This window comes from Saccopteryx leptura, chromosome 3, assembly GCF_036850995.1.
Source record: "Saccopteryx leptura isolate mSacLep1 chromosome 3, mSacLep1_pri_phased_curated, whole genome shotgun sequence".
NCBI classification, from domain to species: Eukaryota; Metazoa; Chordata; class Mammalia; order Chiroptera; family Emballonuridae; genus Saccopteryx; species Saccopteryx leptura.
In genome coordinates, this window is record NC_089505.1 from 75,692,832 (window position 1) to 75,712,307 (window position 19,476).

The 19,476-nt window shown below is 48.5% G+C and overlaps 1 protein-coding gene across 1 annotated transcript; it reads right to left on the bottom strand.

The window, feature by feature from the left end:
* Positions 1–2,599: 2,599 nt before the first annotated feature.
* Positions 2,600–11,720, bottom strand: LOC136399366 (leukocyte-associated immunoglobulin-like receptor 1). The gene is made up of 10 exons (XM_066374458.1): positions 11,478–11,720; positions 11,016–11,051; positions 8,133–8,435; positions 7,247–7,306; positions 4,777–4,815; positions 4,379–4,489; positions 4,241–4,283; positions 4,100–4,137; positions 3,853–3,905; positions 2,600–3,331 (listed from the first exon to the last, which is right to left on the bottom strand). The coding sequence occupies exons 1-10, from the start codon at positions 11,509–11,511 to the stop codon at positions 3,185–3,187; spliced, it is 864 nt and encodes a 287-aa protein (XP_066230555.1). The 5' UTR covers positions 11,512–11,720; the 3' UTR covers positions 2,600–3,184.
* Positions 11,721–19,476: the final 7,756 nt, after the last annotated feature.

Consider the following 19,476-nt stretch of genomic DNA (forward strand, 5'->3'; position numbering starts at 1 on the left):
CCTCCTTTAATAAAACTCCTTAAACATTCATTTGGACTTGGTGTCTCGACGTAAACCTGGTGGAACAGTATTTTATAACACTATGACAGGGAAACTCATGGCCTTGGCTTCCAGTGCTCACAGGGCGACTCTTACTAAACCACACATTTCTTTGCAAATGCTTCAGTTTCTCACATGCAAATAGGAATTTATAAAATTCTCCAAACACTTGTATGTTATTAGTGGGGCTGCACAGAGAGGTGAGTGCCCATTGCAAGGACACTCAGCTTGTCCCTCTCATGCTCTCCAGGGCAGGTGACTCCCTGCTCAGGCACGATGCCCTTGTCTCTGGGCCCCTCTGTGTCCTGTGACCCCAGGCTGCACTCTGCACACTTCTGCTGCCTCCCAGCTGGTTTCTATTGTTTTGAAACTGAGAGCCCCTAAGTCTACAGAAGGAAATTCACTAAAGAAACTCTTACATTATGGAAACGTTAGTCGTTAGTGGTGGGGCTTTTGGGGAGGTTGGTCTGTAAAGAATCAGGTGAGTTTAAACTGGTGGCTGGATTTCAGTCTGGACACCAGTGAGGACTCCTGGGTCCATTCATGGCCCAGCGCACAGGCACTGTGACTAGGGAAGGTGGCCTCATCGCCTCCGTTGCTCACAGCACTGAGTCACATCTTTATGATGTCACAGGGGAGGGCAGCCCCATGAGGAGGAGACAAAGGAGAATCAGGCCCTGGAGGGAGAGACCTGAGGCTTCTCAGGGTCACAACCCTCAGAGTAGCTGCTGAGGCCACAGCACCAGGCAGGCTCCCTTCAGAGCTGGGGTCATCGGGAAGGGCCTTCCTCAGTCCCAGGGCAGCCAGGTGAGGTCTGAGAGAGATGGAGGAGGGGTCTGCAATGTCAGCTCTCACATTCTCCTGGGTCAGATGGGGCTCAGTCTCCCCAAGGGCACAGACCTGCAGCTCTGTCTTGACTCACACTCAACAGAGAGGAGACGGTGCCCAGCGGTCACTGCTGTGCAAGGAAAAGAGACCCAGACTCTCAGTGTGTGTCACCATCACCCATCCCTGGGCACCAAGGCCCTTGTGCTTTGAGATCCCTGGCTTTGACCCCCATCGTCCCAGACCCCCATGTTCCCCAGCCAAGCTGAGCCATCGCCTCTAAGAAACAGAAGGTCCAGACTATGGGCTCTCCCCTGGGAAAGAATACAGGAAGTGGCCCTGTGGATCCGGGCGCTGTGGCTACAGTGGACAGCATCACTCACAAGCTACAGGGAACCAGGGTCTGTGGTCAGAGTCACCGTCCACAGAAAGCCTTTCTCTTTCTAGGTGAGATCAACTCTCCAAAATTCTCCAGGAAACACACCCTCTGCTGAGACTCGCCCCTGTGCAGGCACAAACACAACAACTGCAAAATGTCCCTGACTTCCAGGTGGTCACACATCTCTATGGGTGAGAGGGAGCAGGTTACAGACAAAGCAAACATGCGAGACAGCGCTGTGCTCACAGACGTGCTGCAGACGTGAGTCGTGGGATGGACGCAGATGGGCGTCAGGAAGACCTCGGTAGGGGTTTAGAAAAAAATGCAACTTACAAGAGGCTCTGAATTATTTCTCATGTTGGGGAGAAAAAAAAATGATCCATGTGCTTGAAAAATCTGAGAGAAATAATTGGTGCAGCTTCTCTCCCACCAAATAGTGTCTCCTTAATTCGCTCTGTTGTCCAGCGATGAACTCAGCTTCAGAGACGGAGCCCACGTGATGCTCAGCTGTGTTCTCACCTTGGTCCACACAGCCTCAGAGCTGGCGCCGCCCTATTTCCTGCGCTTTGCGGGACCTGACAACAGCATAGTGTCTTGTTCAACAAGCCACTTGAGAACCTCTTGTGATATTTATTATTCAAACTGGAGGTCTTATTTCAGTTACACAACTCTTAAATAATTTGACCTCAAACTAGCCAGCAACCACTAACTCTCTAACAGGAAGATCTGCATTGACATCCTGACCTGTAAGACAATAAATTGAGTTGTTTGAAGCAACTACATGCCATCTGTTACAGCAGCGACAGGAAGCCAATACTCTCACTTCAGGGGAGGAGTCAGTGCAGGCTTATTGGGAAGAACAGCCCCCAGTCCCAGACTTGAAGGGATTACCCAGGTGAGGGGACGAGGGTCAGATCAAGGACAATGTTGGAGAGCTGGACAGGTCCCGCTGTGTTTAGAGAATGGACACCACTGTGTGGCGTCCAGTTGGGATGAGCCTGGGGCGTGGGAGACGGCCATGTCTTCGGAGTGAGCTCACAGCTGAGGGACCATCCTGTGCAATCACAGCCTTTGCCTGGTCCACACATGTGTCCATGTGCACGTGTATGTATGTTTGTGCATTTGTGCATCTATGGGCCTGTGCATGTGTGTGCACGGGTAGCGTGTACACTCTGCACCTTCATCCCAACAGACATCCCCTTAGAAGTCTCCTCATTCGTCCCTGAGAACCACTCAGATCAGAAAACACCAATGCCTTTTTTTTTTCTGTCTCCCCTCGCTAAGATTTGAGAATCTGTGGAGGCAGAGACAGGGATGGTCCCCATGTGCCCAGCTCCTCACGCAGGGCTGCCATCGTAGGGTCTGTGAAAATATTTATTGATGAACAAGGAGAAGCAGGAACCAGTAAACGGGACCTCAGTTATCAGCTGCATCAATAGAGTCCAGGTTAAAGGTCAAGAACTTGACGCTAGGAAAGCTTTCGAGTCAGCTAAAACGGTTCAAACAGTCTCTGGGGAAGTTGGAATTCACAGGACATGTATGGAATCAGCAGGGTGACTGTGCATTATAGCTGGGTCTCTAGCAACAACCCAGCAAGTGCAGCTGGGTCTCAGGAAACTGCTGGACACCTATAGTTGGGTCTCTAAAAACTGCTGGGCCACTGTAGCTGGGTCCCTGGAAACAGCCAGGTGCCTACAGTGGGTTTTGGAAACAAGTGTTACATCAGTCTCACTTGTAACACTTGTAAGGAGCTGGTGGACTGTAGGAGGGGCCACCTGGTTAATGATCCTCCTACTTGTTGAGTAGGGTTCCTGGACTCCAGCTCTCACTTCCAGGAGAATTGATTAGATGCCTTTCAGGACAGGGGTGATTCCATAGGGAAGTCCTCCAAATAGACTAACTTCCTGTGTCTGTAGGTGCAGAAGCCAGGTGGGCCCGAAGTCAGCGTCTGGCAAGGGCCGCATACATGCTGGAATCAGCTGTGGGCTCCGGGGACTGTGGGGACATGGCTCGTGCTGGGCCTAGTATGAGGGTCCGCTTGTCCAGCTGGGCATAGGTCACCTCCTGGGTGTCTCCTTCAACAGGGTTCTGAGGGAGTTAGAGTGGTGGGCATTGAGGGGAGGGTCTGTGGGAGGGAAAGACTTTGGCAGCCAGCTTCCATGTGGTCCCACCTCCCCAGTCTCTGTTGTGTAGTCCCCTCCGACATAAAATCAGAGTTGGTCTCTGTGACCAGTAGAACATGGAATGTGAGGGCATGTCACATCCATGGAGAGGACACAAAAGACATTGTAGCCTCTGCCCTTCCCTCTCTGGGACCCCGCCCTCTGAGGGAGGCAGCAGCCATGGAGAAGCCCACATAAGGAAGAGCTGAGGCCCCTGCATACTGCCCTCTGGGGTGCCATCCTGCAAGGGGGTCTTGCAGCCCCAGCCCAGCCTTCCGATGAATGCAACCCTGGTCATCATGACGGCAACCTCAGGAGATGCTGTGAGCCTCAACCACCAGCTAATCTGCTTCCAAATTCTTGACCCAAGAAACAGATAATATTGTAAAGTTGTTAAATCTGGGGTACTTTGTTACACAGCAGTTGGTGACTAATACAAGGACTTACTGGGCTGTGCATCTCCTTGTTTTTCTCTGGAAGTTCATCACCTGTGGCCACATCTGGGGGGAGAGAACAGTGGTCAGTTCTTTGGAGGGGACCTTGGAAGGCAAATCTTCCTGTTACCTCACAGGTTCATATTATGTCTCACCCCATCTAGAATACCCTATAATGTTCCCAAACTATCCCCACCCCACTGCTTCCTAAAGGGCCCGTTTCCCCTCTCCCAAGCTGTTCCCTCCCTCTGTCCCTTCACCTGGTATGCTCTCTGTGATGTCAACAGCTGGGCTGAGCCTGAGGACAAAGAACAAGTGAGCATGGACGTTGGGGTGGGGTGACACCTGGAGGCTGAGAACAGGGAGGGGGTCCACAGGTCATTTCCTGGGTGGAGACTCACCTCTCCTGGGGCCTCTGTTCCTCACCGTTGCTGTGGGGGGACCCTGAGAACAGTCATGGTGTGAATTAGGGATGGATGCCATTCTCCCAACACCTAAAACAGCCTTCCCTGTCACCCCACCCTGACCCTGAGACCTACCGTGTTTTTTCTGATGCTGACGATGGACTAAGAGGAGGACCAGGAGGAGGAGACAAAGGAGGCAGGCCACTGAGACCCCAACGATAATGTAGACATACACTGTCTCCAGGCCTGGGGAGCAGGGAATAGGAAACCACAGTATTGGCAGCATCCATTTATGGAGCACCTACTGCATACTATGCATACTCTGGGTATTGTCATGTTCGCACTGATATATAATCTGTTATGTGACTAGTCTTCCTGCAGCACGGGAACCACTATCCCCATTTCACAACATCAGTCCTGAGTGCTGATGTCCTCTGTCTACGAGACGTTGACTGACCGACACTGAAGCCCATGATTCTTCCCTTCCCCAAGAGGCACGCCCCAGGTCCAGGCCCTGTGTCCCCATCACTCACCACCATTGTTACTGCTCTGAGAACGTGTCTGTGTGATTCCTAGGATGAGAAATCAGGAGGACATGCGTCAAAGGCCGGAGCTGGACAGAGGAGGCTGAGTCTCCCAGTCCCCGCACAGAGGTCTCCCTCACTCCAGGGCCCTTACAGGCTCCCCTAGATCTTTCTGTGTGGGTGGAAGTAACCTACATCTGTGCTGATCAAATTGGTAACCACGTGTTACTGTATCCATTGATGTTGAAGTTAAATAAATTTAAAAGTCAGATCCTCAGCAGACACACCCCATTTCCTTCCTGCAGGAGGTTGTGGGGGCAGCGCCGCCCTCCCTGATGCCCCTTGTGGAGACGGACACCGGGGAACAGGGAGTGCTGGACTCCTTCTGGGTCCCCACCCAAGTGCAGGCATCTCATCTCTCATTGCTGGTTTCTCACACAGCCCCTGAGGGGGTGGAACGGCCCTGCTGGAGGGAGGACGCCAAGCCCCCACATCCTCATGTTACCTGCAAACCTGTTGTCAGCGGGCAAGTTGATGGAGCACCAGCCACTGTCTGACCTTGACGCAAGCGCTGTACGTCCATCATGGTCTTTACCATTTACCTTTACTGCACATGAGCATTACTGCTCATTTCACAGGCGGTCATGCTGAGGCCCAGGGGCTCCTCCCCGTCCAGGACAGCGATCCCTGTGTTCCTTCTTCCGTAACAGCGCCCCCGCCCTTCTCAGAGGCTGAATCCTCATTATTTCTTAAGAAAGCAGGAAACCTCCCCGTCCAGAGCTCCTCCCCTACACATCTGTTGCCTATCCATGATCCAGGACACCCCCCCCGCGTTTCTACACACAGCTGTCTGTGCTCCCCTCTAGGACAGTGGCCACAATTTAAAATTATATATATGCAATATTAATAACACGTGATATGAATAACATATTTATACATTTGCAATAAATTATATGATTATAATGTAATTATAGTAAGTGTAATTTTATATTTAAAATATGTAATAACATGTATACTTTTTTTTTTTAATTTTTCTGAAGCTGGAAACAGGGAGAGACAGTCAGACAGACTCCCGCATGCGCTCGACCGGGATCCACCCGGCACGCCCACCAGGGGGGCGTTGCTCTGCCCATCCTGGGCATCGCCATGTTGCGACCAGAGCCACTCTAGCGCCTGAGGTAGAGGCCACAGAGCCATCCCCAGCACCCGGGCCATCTTTGCTCCAATGGAGCCTTGGCTGCGGGAGGGGAAGAGAGAGACAGAGAGGAAAGCGCGGCGGAGGGGTGGAGAAGCAAATGGGCGCTTCTCCTGTGTGCCCTGGCCAGGAATCGAACCCGGGTCCTCTGCACGCTAGGAACATGTATACTTTAAATCATGTAAAAGTTTAAAATAGAAATTTAAAAGAACATACTATATAAGTTACATATACTATATCAATTATACATTTTATGTAAAATATACTGCAAAATTTTGTTTACATTTGCATGTATCAATTTTAGTAATACATGATATAATATATAATGTCATGATAATAAAATACTCTATATTCATTTGTAATGATATAGTAATGTAATTATTATATTAATTGTATTATTTACATATTGAATGTGCAAAATAAACATATACACTAACATAAACTATAGGCCTGAAACTTTACACTGTAAATTACATATATTTGCATGTATAGACATATATGCATTTTTTGTTCATTTCAATTCTACTCATTAGATTTGGGAGGACAGAGGCCATTTCTACTCCTTCCCTGTGTGCATCAAGCCACAGCAGGTGGGCGCTGCTGAAGATGAGGCAACAGGAATATTTGCTCAATGGTAATAAGAGCTTGTCCGCTGTTCCTGTCCCGCAGGAACGGATTTAAGCCCGTGCCCTGTATGGTGACCTCTCTCCTGTGTCCCCTCAACAGCGCGGTGTTCAGGACCCTTGCAGAGGGCTCTCTCCTCCTCTAGGGGGCTCAGTTGCTGTCTAGGTATGAACAACATGAGGACCCTTCTCCCCTAGGTCCGAGATCTGAAGCTGAGTTATCCCTCTCTGTCCCTTTCATCCCTTGTCCCTCTATCATGTAATGTACGGTTCTGCCCACAAGGGGGCGGTGCAGAGCGGTGGACAAACTGAAGTGAGGGTTCTGGCCACCTTGGGCTAGTTCTGCTTCTTCAATAACCTTGTGTCCTTAGGGAAGAAACTTTAGGTCTGTTTCCACAGATTACAAAAGCTGGTCTCTAAGAGGTGAGACTAGCACCCCCCTCACAGGCTGATGCAGCATGAAATGCTTTCACAGAGCCTGGCACTCAGTGAGTCAGGCCAGTGGTGTCACAGTCATGAATATTAGGGATGCTCTGTGAGTGGCAGCCCCCTGCTGTGGTCTTCCGGTCTCTGATCAAGCCCAGGACAGAGGGCTGAACCTGGGAGCTCAGTCCTCAGCACAGAGGTCCCCAAACCTCTTCAGGCTGAGGTCTCTGCTCACCAGCTGAGGAGACAGGCTTTGTGTGTGTGATGGGGACGGACCTGGTGACTCCGGAGGCTCCTGTGATCAGGGCAGAAGAAGGGTGATGCCCTGTGGGGGCTGTCTAGGGTGTCTCACTAAGAATGGGTCCTTTTCACCCTGAGCGTCCACCCACAAGCCACAACTGCCATCACTCAGCCCCAGATGGCATTCCTGAGACACCTGAGAAATGGGAGGGGTGGAACACAAGGAGAACCCCTACTCCCTTCTTCTGGTGGGGGGCAGTATCTCCTCTCCTCTCCCATCACCATGGCCTCAGAGAGAAGCAGGCAGCTCCTCAGAGGCCCCAGAGGACATGGGGAGGGCTCCTAGTGTGCCCATCCCCAATGGACCCTGAGTTCAGGAATCTCAGGGGCTGAACACACACAAGGGAAGGGCAGCTTCATCCTCCAACGCCTTAAAAGCGTGGTCCAGCCCTGGGTAGGAATGCCTCAGAACACATGACTCGGCCAAAAGGATCGAGCACACACAGGAGACACATTGTCCCACAGAGTCTGGTCCATGGAGAGGAAGGTTTAACACCATCACAAAGGTAAGGACACGTGTCCCCTTGAAGGCGGTCTCTCCCCACCTGGTCTCTGGAAGCCCACACCCCCACCCGGCCCACCAGGGACAGCTCTGTGCCCACTATGAGGCTGGGCTGAGTATCCATGTCACCCCGGGGTCCAGAGGGGACCAGGACTTCAGGGTCCTGATCCAGGTGTGAAGGCTGAGGAACACCCGTGTAGAGGGCAGAGGGGCACAGGGTGGGGGGTCAGCAGGAGAGGGACCCTGAGGACAGAGACGCAGCTGGGACAGGGTGCAGGGACCTGCGGCAAAACTGAGGGCAGAGTAGACACATCCTCACCTGTCACCTTCAGCTCCAGGGGCTCACTGCGATTGGACCAGGTGTCTTCTTCACGTAAATGATAGAGGCAGCGATAAGGCCCAGCGGTGTCCTCACTCACAGCAGGGATGTAGAATCTGGCCTCTGTCTCCTGTGACTCAGGTTGAGATATGTTGCCTTGATCCTTATATTCAGGTACATTCTCCTTCTTTTCCAGGCGGAATTTGTCAGCCCCAGCGGGGCCCTGGCACACAATGGTCACAGGCCGTCCCCGGGAGATCAAAGACCTTGGCTCGGCCCTGATGGAAGGTGTGGGCAGGGCCCCTGGGAGGAAGCAGAGCAGGGTCTCAGGGTTCACTACGAGGACATCACACACATCACAGTCCCCTGGTTTAGGTGCGCACGTCACTGTCTGTAGCAACTTACAGAGCTGTGCAGCCATCACCACAACCCAGTCTGAGAACATGTCCACCTCCCTCTCCCACAAAGACCACCCCACGCCCACTCCAGGTGCCTGAATTCTCATCACTGCAGAGGGATTTCCCCACTGACACAGGATGCTCAGTCATGGTCACATCTTGGGCTTTTCTCAGGGTGACACGGGAGGTCTCAGGCAGGCTGAGTCCCCAGGCATGTGTCCCTGCCCATGGCCATGTCTAGGGGACAGAGAGGGCTGGGAGGGAGGCAGAGGATGAGGATGAGCAGGTCATCCGTGGGGACAGGAAGCAGGGCTCTAAGAGGGGGGCAGTGATCTGGGCCAGGTCAGAGGGGCAGCTGAGGGAGAGGGTGGGGGACTCATGGGGGTTGCAGGCTCCACTGAAAGTCCAGGGGGCTGTGCTGGAGCTCCAGCCCTGCTCACAGGACCCAGTGGGTGAGGACCCCCAATTCCAGGGCACATCCTCTGTGGAGGCCTCATGTCTGGTCCCTCTGCATTTTCTATCTTCCCCTCACCCGTTTCCTTGTCCCTGAGGCTCCTGAACCCCCATGTGTCTCTCTAGGCTGGGTGGGGGAAGAGCAGGTTTGTGCCCTGAACCAGGAGGAAGGCGTCCCAGTTACACTGTCCCCAACAGAGGCCGGCGCTGGCCCAGGGTCACCACTCACGCATTCGGTCGCTCATCCACTCACTCTTCATCCGTATCTCAGCTCCTGTCTGTCCGTGTGCAGACGCCCTCCCTGTGCCATTGGCTCCACACACACGAGACACTCACACAGGGTCCCCCCTTCCTGGGCTGCAGGTGCAGAGGGAGCACAGGGCTGACGAGGGAACTGTGCAAACCCACAGCCACACGCTGTGACACGCACCCTGGGGTGAGTGGGGGCACAAGGACAGATGGAGGCTGAGCTGACCTCATCTGGGACCAGAGGGGAGAGGCTCTGAGCTGAGACCAGATGGCCAAGTGTGACTTAGCCGAGCCCAGCGACAGGAGACACCGGCCCAGGAGGTCAGGGTCGAGGGGAAATGGTTTGTGTTGTGGTAAGGTACCAAAGAATTGCAAAAATTAAGATTAATATTTTAGGAGGAAGAGTCAGGTTTCTTGCCCTCTTCTTTCTGTGGAGAGTGAGGGGAGAGGAATGTGAGAGTTTCCAGCTTGCAGAGACATACTGTGTAGGAAGCCCCCTTTTACTACGAAGCTTAAAGGGCATTTTATAATTTGGGCTAAGCATACACAAGATTTTGTAAATATGATTTTTTTATACTTGTGTGTGATTTACACCAGGTCAGGATGACCAATAGCATTGTATTGTAAATGGAGAGGAGAAAGGAAACTTGAACTCCTTCCCTTTCCCCACACCTGTGAGGGAAAAGGTAAATAGCTAGCCAGGGGCGAGTGAAGGGAAGAAAGATTAAGCAAGCCCTTTCCTCTCCCTCTCCTTTCTTTAATGGGTGATTTACAAACGTTTATCCCCTGACATCATGTAAGCCTCCCCCCATCCTGAAGTCGTGTGATTGATGTGTGTACCTCTAAAACAAAGGGATGGCAGATAAACACTAAAAGATTTGGGAATGTCTTTTAATATGTAAAACAACATTTTTTGCTATTGTGTTACCTTATAAGTTTTAATATGTAGGACTATTTTTTATAGATCCTATAGACAGATGTTATAAGCTTGTTAATGATTGTGTCATCTTCCCCTCCTTCTCCTTTTCCCACCAACTTGTGTGTGATCAAGTATATATAAAACCTGCCTCAGAGCTATATTGGGGACTGCACGATTTGGGTCAGCTATACCCCGTGTTTATCAGCTGGCTTACTAATAAAGCTGCTCCTTTTTATAAAACTCCTTAAAAATTCATTTGGACTTGGTGTCTCTATGTAAACCCAGTAGAACGGTACTTTACAACAGTGTCAGTGATAGAAAGGCCAGGATTCTGATGGTGAGTGAGACAGACAGCATGAGTGCAGACAGATCCCGACACAAAAAGAGGCGTGGGACTCTTTCAAGCTGAAGATAAACCGTGAGAGAACACTAAGGAAAATTAATATTTGCCCTGAAAATAAAATGTATATGAGAAACTAAATTCAGGACCTGGCCAGTTGCTCAGTGGATAGAATGCCCACCTGGCATATGGATGTCCTGAGTTTGATTCCTGGTCAGGGCACACAGGGGAGGCAACCATCTGATTCTCCCCCCTTCCTCTCCCCTTTCTCTCCCCATCTTTGTCTCCCACAGCCAGTGGGTTGATTGGTTGGGGCAAGACTCCAGGCATTGTGGATGATGCCGTTGGAGCACATCAGCTTCAGTTGCTAAAAATAGCTCAGTAGTCAAGCATCAGCCCCAGACAGGGTTGCCAGGTGGATCCCAGTCGGGGCACATGCAAGAGTCTGCCTTACTATCTCCCTTCCTCTCACCTAAAAATAAAAAGAAAGAAAAGAAAACCTAAATTTAAAAAGTCAGACTCACCTTCCTGTATGTGGATCGTGTGGCCCAGACAGAGCACTGGAAGAGAAGGTCTCGTGAGAAAAGCACCCAGTGCCCAGTGTCCTCCAGGGCTGCACTCAGGGGACCTGATGGCAGCAGCGGGCTCAGCCTCTGAGAATTTCCAAACCACCCTCCTCAGCGTTACCTCTGTACAACCCTTCTTCTTGCTCTGATTTCAAGACAACTCCCCCACACCCTCTTCCAATCAGGTGCTCAGGCTGAACCTGTCCCCTTACCAGGTCCCTGCACCTAGGACGGAACTTTCCATGAACAAACTTAGGTCAGAGCTGAAGGGAATGACCGACCCCCCAGAATGGACCATGTTACTTGCCCAGGGTCCCACAGTCACCCGGCTGGAGTCAGAACTGAGTAGGGAATGCAGACACCTCCGCAAGCAACCACCCCTCTGTCCTTGGGATGCTGTTCCTCCATTCCAGGACTCACCGAGGCCCAGGAGGGTGGTGGGATGAGGAGACATGGCCAGTCCCCGCCGCCTGCACTGTCCTGGAGCTGGTGGGTGGAAGGACTGCAGCTGGCACAGGGCACAAGATGTGCTGGTCTGTGGCCCGTCTCAGGGTTGCCACATCAACATCCTTTCCCCAAGGGGAAGAGCTCTCCAGTCCTTCCCCCATTTCCCATTACTGAGGCAGGGAGGGCTTTGGCTTCCTAAAATATTTCTTCGCCCTATATTCGTATGATGATGAACTCATCTGAACAAACCCCCTGATGTGGACTGCAGTTTAATCTGCAGGACCAAGCAGAGTGTGGATTTGTGCAACCAACTGACGTCAATGTCGGTTTCAACTCCACAAACGAACCCTCTGTTCTTGGGCAGGGCATTACACCACTTTCGGCTGACATGTCCTCATATTTAAAATGGGGATTCTAAAATCTCCCTCCAAGCATTCAGTGTTATGCTATATGTTGTTAACTTCCCAAAAAGGTACTGAGTGCATTGGTAACATCCTGCTCACACAAGCCCTCTTCCCATCTGCCCCAGGGGCTTTGGAAACAGGAAAAGGTAGGGTGACCACCAGCTAATGCAAAATCCTAAACATATTGAACAACCAGGAAAGAAACTGTGTGTGTTGGTGTTAGGCTTGGGTCTACATTGGGGCAACCACGTGGCTGTTGGGAGGAAGGGCAGGACCAGTGGTGAGGAAGGTATCCACGCACCTCACTGCTATAATACAAAGGCAACAACATTGCAATATATATAAATGCAGCCAATCAACACGTTGTACACCTTAAGTTTATACATGCCCTATGTCAATTATATCACAAGTTTTTAAAAAGACGAGTTTGCATCAGAATACTTGGAATGTTCCAAGAATACTCCCGCACGAGCACTCGTGCTGACCAGTCTTCCTCCTGAGACTGTGGTGGGTAATGACCTCCATGTACAGACTGGGTTCTCGGGCTGGATCCTGGTCGGGAATACATGCCACAGCCCTGGGTCTGGCCTCATACACATAGTAGCTGCTCAGACCTCAAAGACCCCTGTTCCTGAGCGACCCAGATTGGCTCAGCCAAATGGGAGTGTCCACAGTGGGTCCCCAGGACAGAGTCTGGTCCCAGAATGCCCCGGGGTCTCTGCTCCCTGGTGTTTCCAGGAGACTCAAATGCAGAGCCCCTCCCACGTCATCCAAACTAGCCCAGTCCCGGCACTTGAGTCCTGCTGCTGGGAGAACTGTGGTGTCCAGCCCGGAAACCACCTGGGGAGGGGGGGACTCACCCGCCTGCATCCAGATCCTCTGGTCGTAATGGAACCTGGAGGGGAGACCTCATGACCACTGCTGCCCCTTCACCTGACGCCCAGGCTCCGGGAAGTTTGCGTGGTCTGGGCTGTGAGCCTGGGCAGCGTGGCCTGGACCTGGGCGTGGGTGAGCTCCGCTTCCCACGGGCTCTCACCTGCACCCTGCGCTGAGGAAGACCACGTCTTCAGGATTTTCCACCACCACCCTCTCCTCCCCTCCTTTTCTGGACTCCCTGAGACACACAGGCGGCCAGGGTGGGGGGCATGAAATGCTGGGCTGCACCCAGAGCAGGAGCCACACAGAACTGAGAAGCGCACAGAATGTGGTGTGCGGGGCCCCACACCGCACTTTAAACAGCAGCCACACATACAATGTGTGATTTCCTTTCCACTCCGCGTGCGGCTCTGATCTTCCCCAGGTTGAAGATGGAAAGGAGCCCACTTCCTGGACATTCTCTGCGGAAACCCAAGTCTGCATTAGGAAGCCCCCTCTCCTAATAGTGCCTGACATGAGTGGGTCTGTCTCCCAAGCCCCGTCTCCCAAATGGGCACAACCAGGTCTTACCAAATACTCAACTCTTATCAGAGCTTAAGTTCTTTTTTAAACTTTCTTTATTTAAATACAAGATCTCATTATTGTGCACTGTACTTCTTTACCAACAAAACACGTAAGAGCATTATTCTTGTAAAATATGAAACACATTTACAGCGCACAAAATCAAATGATTAGTCTAACTAGAATTTGGACTCGGTACCACTTATAAAGCCATAATTTTCTTTCATGGAGGACAATGAGTTACTGAATGTACCTTGGAATTCTATGGAATAGCCATGTGTGATACATATAGGAATTATTTCTTGAGGGTTTTGTCTAAAACTCTCTTATTCACAGCCAACTAAGATTCTCTCTCTCCTCACTTCCCTCTCTCTCTCTCTTTCTCTCTCTCTCTCTCCTCACTTTCCTCCCCCTTCTCTCTCTCTCATCGCCTACCTAGCTTTCTGGCCTGTGTGACTCTTTCATTTATGTCTATTTATCATTTATCTACATCTATCTATTAAACTTCAACATCATGATCTCCCACTCATCTATCCTTTATCTATCTTGTATTTACCTATCAATATTGTTGCATCATTTAAGTATCATTTGCCTGTGTATCATTTATCTCTATCTATATATTTGTCTGTCTAATCTATCTGTTCACCCATCCATTCATCCATGATCTATTTATCTATTTAAATATCTATCTCCTCTGTCCTCTTCATCTCCCTCTCTCCCTCCCTCCCTCCATTAATCCCTTCTTCCTTCCCTCTTTCTCCTTCTCCTTCTCTGTTCTTCTTCCTTTCCCTTCTTAACCTTTATATTTTTTAAGACACCTCTATGTCCCTAGGCCTTTGGATTAAAGCCATTTTCCCTTTATTCGGTGCTGTGCCAGTGGTGAGCTGGCACCAGGCAGTGCAGACCAGCTCCCAGCACCTGACTAGGGGCATCTCTTCCCAAAATCCCACGTTCACGATGCAACTTTGGTAGTTCGAAATCAGCCTTGGTGTCAGTATTTACATTACACCACAGGAGTAGGCAAATGCTACAAATCAGGTAATTTTTTTTTTCTTCAGAAACTGATTGTTACACATTTACCCTCCCTTTGCTGGTCAGTGTCCAAAAGCCAATTTAAAGAAAATTAAACAAACAAACAAAACAGAAATAAAAACCCTTGTGGGCCCTGGCCTAGTGGCTTCATGGATAGAGTGTCATCCCAGAGTACTGAGGTTACAGGTTAGAGCCCAGGGCATATATGAAAAGCAATCAACGAGTGCACAGCTAAATGGAACAACTAAGTAGAACAACAAGTTGATGCTCCTTTCTCTCTCTCTCTCTCTCTCTCTCTCTCTTTCTCTCTCTCTCTCTCCTTCCCTTCTTCTCTCTTTCAAATCAATGGAAAAATTAAAAAAACAAAACAAAACATGAAAATGCTGGCAAAATCAACACCCTGCAGGAAAACTAGAAAACTGATAAAAACAGAATCTGTGTCCGTGGTGTACCCCATTCTGTTCCAGTACTTCCCTCCCTCAACTAGACAACACCCAAAATCTTGTGCTCAAACCCCCCTTACTTTTTTTTTTGTAAATATTATGTTACCACATATATCTCTGTGTGCATGCATTTCTTACCTCAACTCATGTCACTTTAAACTTGATAACAGAGTACAGTTTCCAAAGTGATTTTTCAAATTTCCTCAAATAGAGATTATTGTGCCAATGCTTTCTAGTAGTTGAATTTATTGGGGCAACATTGGTTAATAAAATTTCAAGTGCTCAATTTTATGACATATGATCTGTGTCACACTGCATTGTGTGCCCACCACACAACGTCAAGTCATCTTCCGTCACCATATACATATTTGACCCCTTCTACCCTATGTACCCCCCACCCTTTTCCTCTGGTAACCACCACACTGTTTTTATACATCTGTTTGTTTGTTTTTCTTGTCTTTGCTCACTTGTTGCTTTCAGTTTTACATCCTACATACGAGTGAAATCACACGGTGCCAATTATTTTAACTTTACTTTCGATGTTTTTCAATTACAGTTGGCATATGTTATGGGTTTCAGGTCCACAACTTAGTGATCAGACATTTATACAAATTACATAATTTTCTACAACATTTTCTCCCCTGTTGCCAAGTTCCTTTCTTTCAGGATTTTAAATACAGCATCCCTGTTTTGAATAATATGTAAATCTGACAGTTGCTTGTGAAAATGGTGTCTTTATTTTTTTTCTGTCATTGGTCTCGAGAGTTTTGTCTTTGTGTTTCACAGTGTGACTACGATTTGTCTTGGGGAAGGGGGTGTTTTCTTTTATTGAGTCATAAGAGACAAAAGGCACACATATCAGGTGCACAGCTAGATGGATTTTCTCAGACTGGGCCCACTCATGTCACCGCCACCCTGACTCACAAACAGAAGACTTCTAGACCCACCTGAGCTCCCTTTATTCAGCTTTCTGGAAACTTCTCTCCAAGGACAGTGGCCAACCTGACCCCTCACAGAGTGTTTTGCTTCTTTACAGACATGTGACTATATGCTACTGTCTCTTTGTGTGTTCGTCTGTTTTCCTTTGCTAAAACCACGTTTGTAAGATTTATCCATAGTAACTCATGGAGGTTCAAATGATCGATCTTCATTGCTCTCTATTGTTTGAATAACCACAACGTCTATATCCATTCTCATGTCCATAAGCATTTCCTTTTTACCTTCTAGTTTAGGCTACAATGGATAGTGTTTTTTAATTCTAAATGCCCGTTTGTTTTGTTATTTTTCCTTTGGAAAATTTTCTTTAGAATATTAAATTTAACAAGGTGACAATAACAGTACATAGGTTTCAGGTAAACATCTCTATAGCATTTGAACTGTTGATTATGTTGCATTCTCACCACCCAAAGTCAAATCATTTTCTATCACCTTATATTTGTGCCCATTTCTTTATTAACCTATTTTTCTACTTTGTGTTTAAACTTTTCTATTTTTAAATTGCAGGTGGTATTCAATATTATTATATTAGTTTCTGGTGTGCGTCATAGTGGTTAGTCATCTATGTAATTTATGAAGCAATCTGCCCAATAAGTCTAGTCCCCACTGGGCACCCTACAGAGTTATTACAATAGTATTGACCATATTCCCTATGCTCACTCTACCTCCTTTACAACCCCGTGACAATTTTGTAACTGCCAATTTGTGCTTCTCAATCCTTTCACCTTTTTCCACCAACACCTCAACCCTCCTCTCATCTGGTGACCATCCGTTTGCTCTCTGTATCTATGAGTCTGTTCTGTTTAGTTTGCCACGATGGGTAGTATTGCTTTTAATACCTTAATACTTATCTTTTGATGAGCCTGTATGTGCATCTCTGTTGGTATAAACCTAGGAGTGTGATTGTTTTTCTCATGCTATGCACATATTCAACTTCTGTGGGCTCTGCCACACACTTTTCAAAGTGATGGTATCTGTTTCTATCCAGCGCCCTTCAGTGCCCTAGTCACTCTAATCCTCAGCAAATTCTTCGAGTCTCCACCCCATTACTTCAGCTGCAACATTGTGGGTAGTGGCATCTTGCGGTCTTAATTTGCATTTCTCCGATGACTAATGGGGACATTTTTCTACAGCGTGGGTCATTTGAATAACCTCTTTATTTTTATGAAGTATCTATTTGGGTCTTTTCCTCATTCCTCATTACAATGGGATTTCCTCATTACAATGAGTTGACTTTTTAAAAATAAAATTATAGGAAGCTTTTTATTTTCTTATTATACACATGAGTTCTTTGTCAGGTGCATTCCTGGTCAGTATCTGGTCATCTAGCTGTGGTTTTACTCTTTTCCTGGTAGGTTCTCACAAATAGAATTGCCAAATCTCATTTGAGTCTTGTGGACCTGTTTTTTATTTTCTAGTTAGTGTTTTTGGTGTCCTGATTAAGAAATACCTGCCTGGGCCCTGACCGGTTGGCTCAGGGCTAGAGTGTTGGTCTGGCATGTGGAAATCCTGGGTCTGATTCCTGTCCAGGGCACACAGGAGAGGCACTCATCTGCTTCTCTTCCCCTCTCCCTCTCCTTTCTCTCTATCTCTCTCTTTTCCTCCCACAGCCAAGGCTTCACTGGAGCAAAGTTGGCACAGGTGCTGAGGACGGCTCCATGGTCTCTGCCCCAGGCACTAGAATGGCTCTGGTTGCAGCAGGTCAATGCCCCAGATGGGCAGAGCATCGCCCCCTAGTGGGCATGCCGGATGGATCCCAGTCAGGCATATGCAGGAGTCTGTCTCTCTGCCTCCCTGCTTCTCACTTCAGAAATTGAAAGAAAGAAAGAAAGAGATGCCTGTGGCAAAGCGTGAAGCTGTGTGTATTTCTCCTGAAGGTCTAATGAACAACATTGTCATTTTTGTCACTCATACTGTGTCACACCCTTCCAAGTTGCTAAAAGACTAGACTTTAACTGTTTTCACTACAAAAAAAGGAAATGATTGCTATGTGATGTGATGGAGGTGTCAGCTATGGTGGTAACCATATTGCAATATGTAAGTGCATCAAATCACCGGTTTGCACCCCTATAAACAAGAATGTAAACAGAGCCACATTAACATAGCCCCAGAGCTGCCGGATCAGAGGAGTGCCTTGCAGTCTTATGTCTCAAACCTTGGGGTGTTAAAGCAGGGAAAAATAACCTCTGCACTGGGCCTGGGCAGCCTTGTGTCCCAAAGAACTATTTGCAAAGATAACAAGAAAGCAGATATTCTGATCACTGAACTGGAAATTAGAAACAACACCTGACCAGTGGTGGCGCAGTGGATAGAGCGTCAACCTCCTGGGGCACTGAGGTCCCAGGTTTGAAACCCCAAGGCCACCAGCTTGAACACATGATTGCTGGCTTGAGCATGGGATCATAGACATGACCCCATGATCACTGGCTTGAGCTCAAAGGTCACTGGCTTGAAGCCCAAGGTCTCTGGCTTGAGTAAAGGGTCACTCACTCTGCTGTAGCCCCCCAGATCAAGGCACATATGAGAAAGCAATCAATGAACAAATAGTAGTTGATGCTTCTCATCTCTTTCCCTTCCTGTCTGTCTGGTTGTCTGTCTGTCTGTCTCTCTCTCTCTCTCTCTCTCTCTGCCTATCTCTCTCTCTAAAAAACATTGTGTATAATTAGCATCATTATGTTATCTACACCAACAAGATTGCCTTTCTTCTATTGATGTAACTATCCCCCTTCCCTTTCCCATAAATACTTCTTGCCTCTGTCCCTGAATCACAACATGATTAGGTCTCCTGCCTGAATCCCTGCACCTGGGATAGCTATTCTTATTAATCCCACTTTGAAAGGCCCTTTTTGTTTTAGGTGAACACACCTTCAATGTGCACAACAAAAATAAATAAATAAATGCCACAAGAGGGTGGTGTCAGAAAAACCGCGGCACCGCAGACTTACTTCCTCTGTAGCTGAAGTCACAAAGCCTGCGTAGCACTGTCTGCCGTGTGGGGAAGGTGAGCATCTGACCAGGAGTCTGAGCGATGCCTCTGGTCACGTGCTCTCCTGAGATCAGAGGCTGCTTCAGGGCAGGTGCCCATTGTCTGTCTTCCTTAGGAAGAAGGTGTGCTGTCAAAGCAGCAAGTCGACTCTTTCAACCAGCCCCATTCAATAACCATGCCATGTAAACCACACATACAAGTCACATGTGTGTTCTAAAGTTTCCTAGCATTCAAACTAAAAAAGCAAAACAAAACTGGTGGGCTTTGATTTTAATAATGTGTTTTACTTAATCCAACTTGCTTCATGTTCTTTTCTCAATTGTAGTTGATATTTAATATTATATGAGTTGCAGGTGTACAGCATCATGGTTAAACACTGATGCAACTTATGAAGTGATCCCCGCAAGAAGTCTAGTCCCCACCTGGCACCATCCATAGTCATTACAATATTATTGGCTATATTCTGTGGTGCTGTACTTTACACCCCCGTGACTACTCTGTAATTACCAATGTGTACTTCTCAATCCCTTCCCTTTCCCACCCAACCCCCTAACTGCCCTCACATCTGCCAAACCATCAGTTTGTTGTATCTATGAGTTTGTTTCTGTTTTTAACCCGAACTATTGTAAAATGTTTCCTTTTTTATGTCACCCCTTTACATTTAATTTTCTACT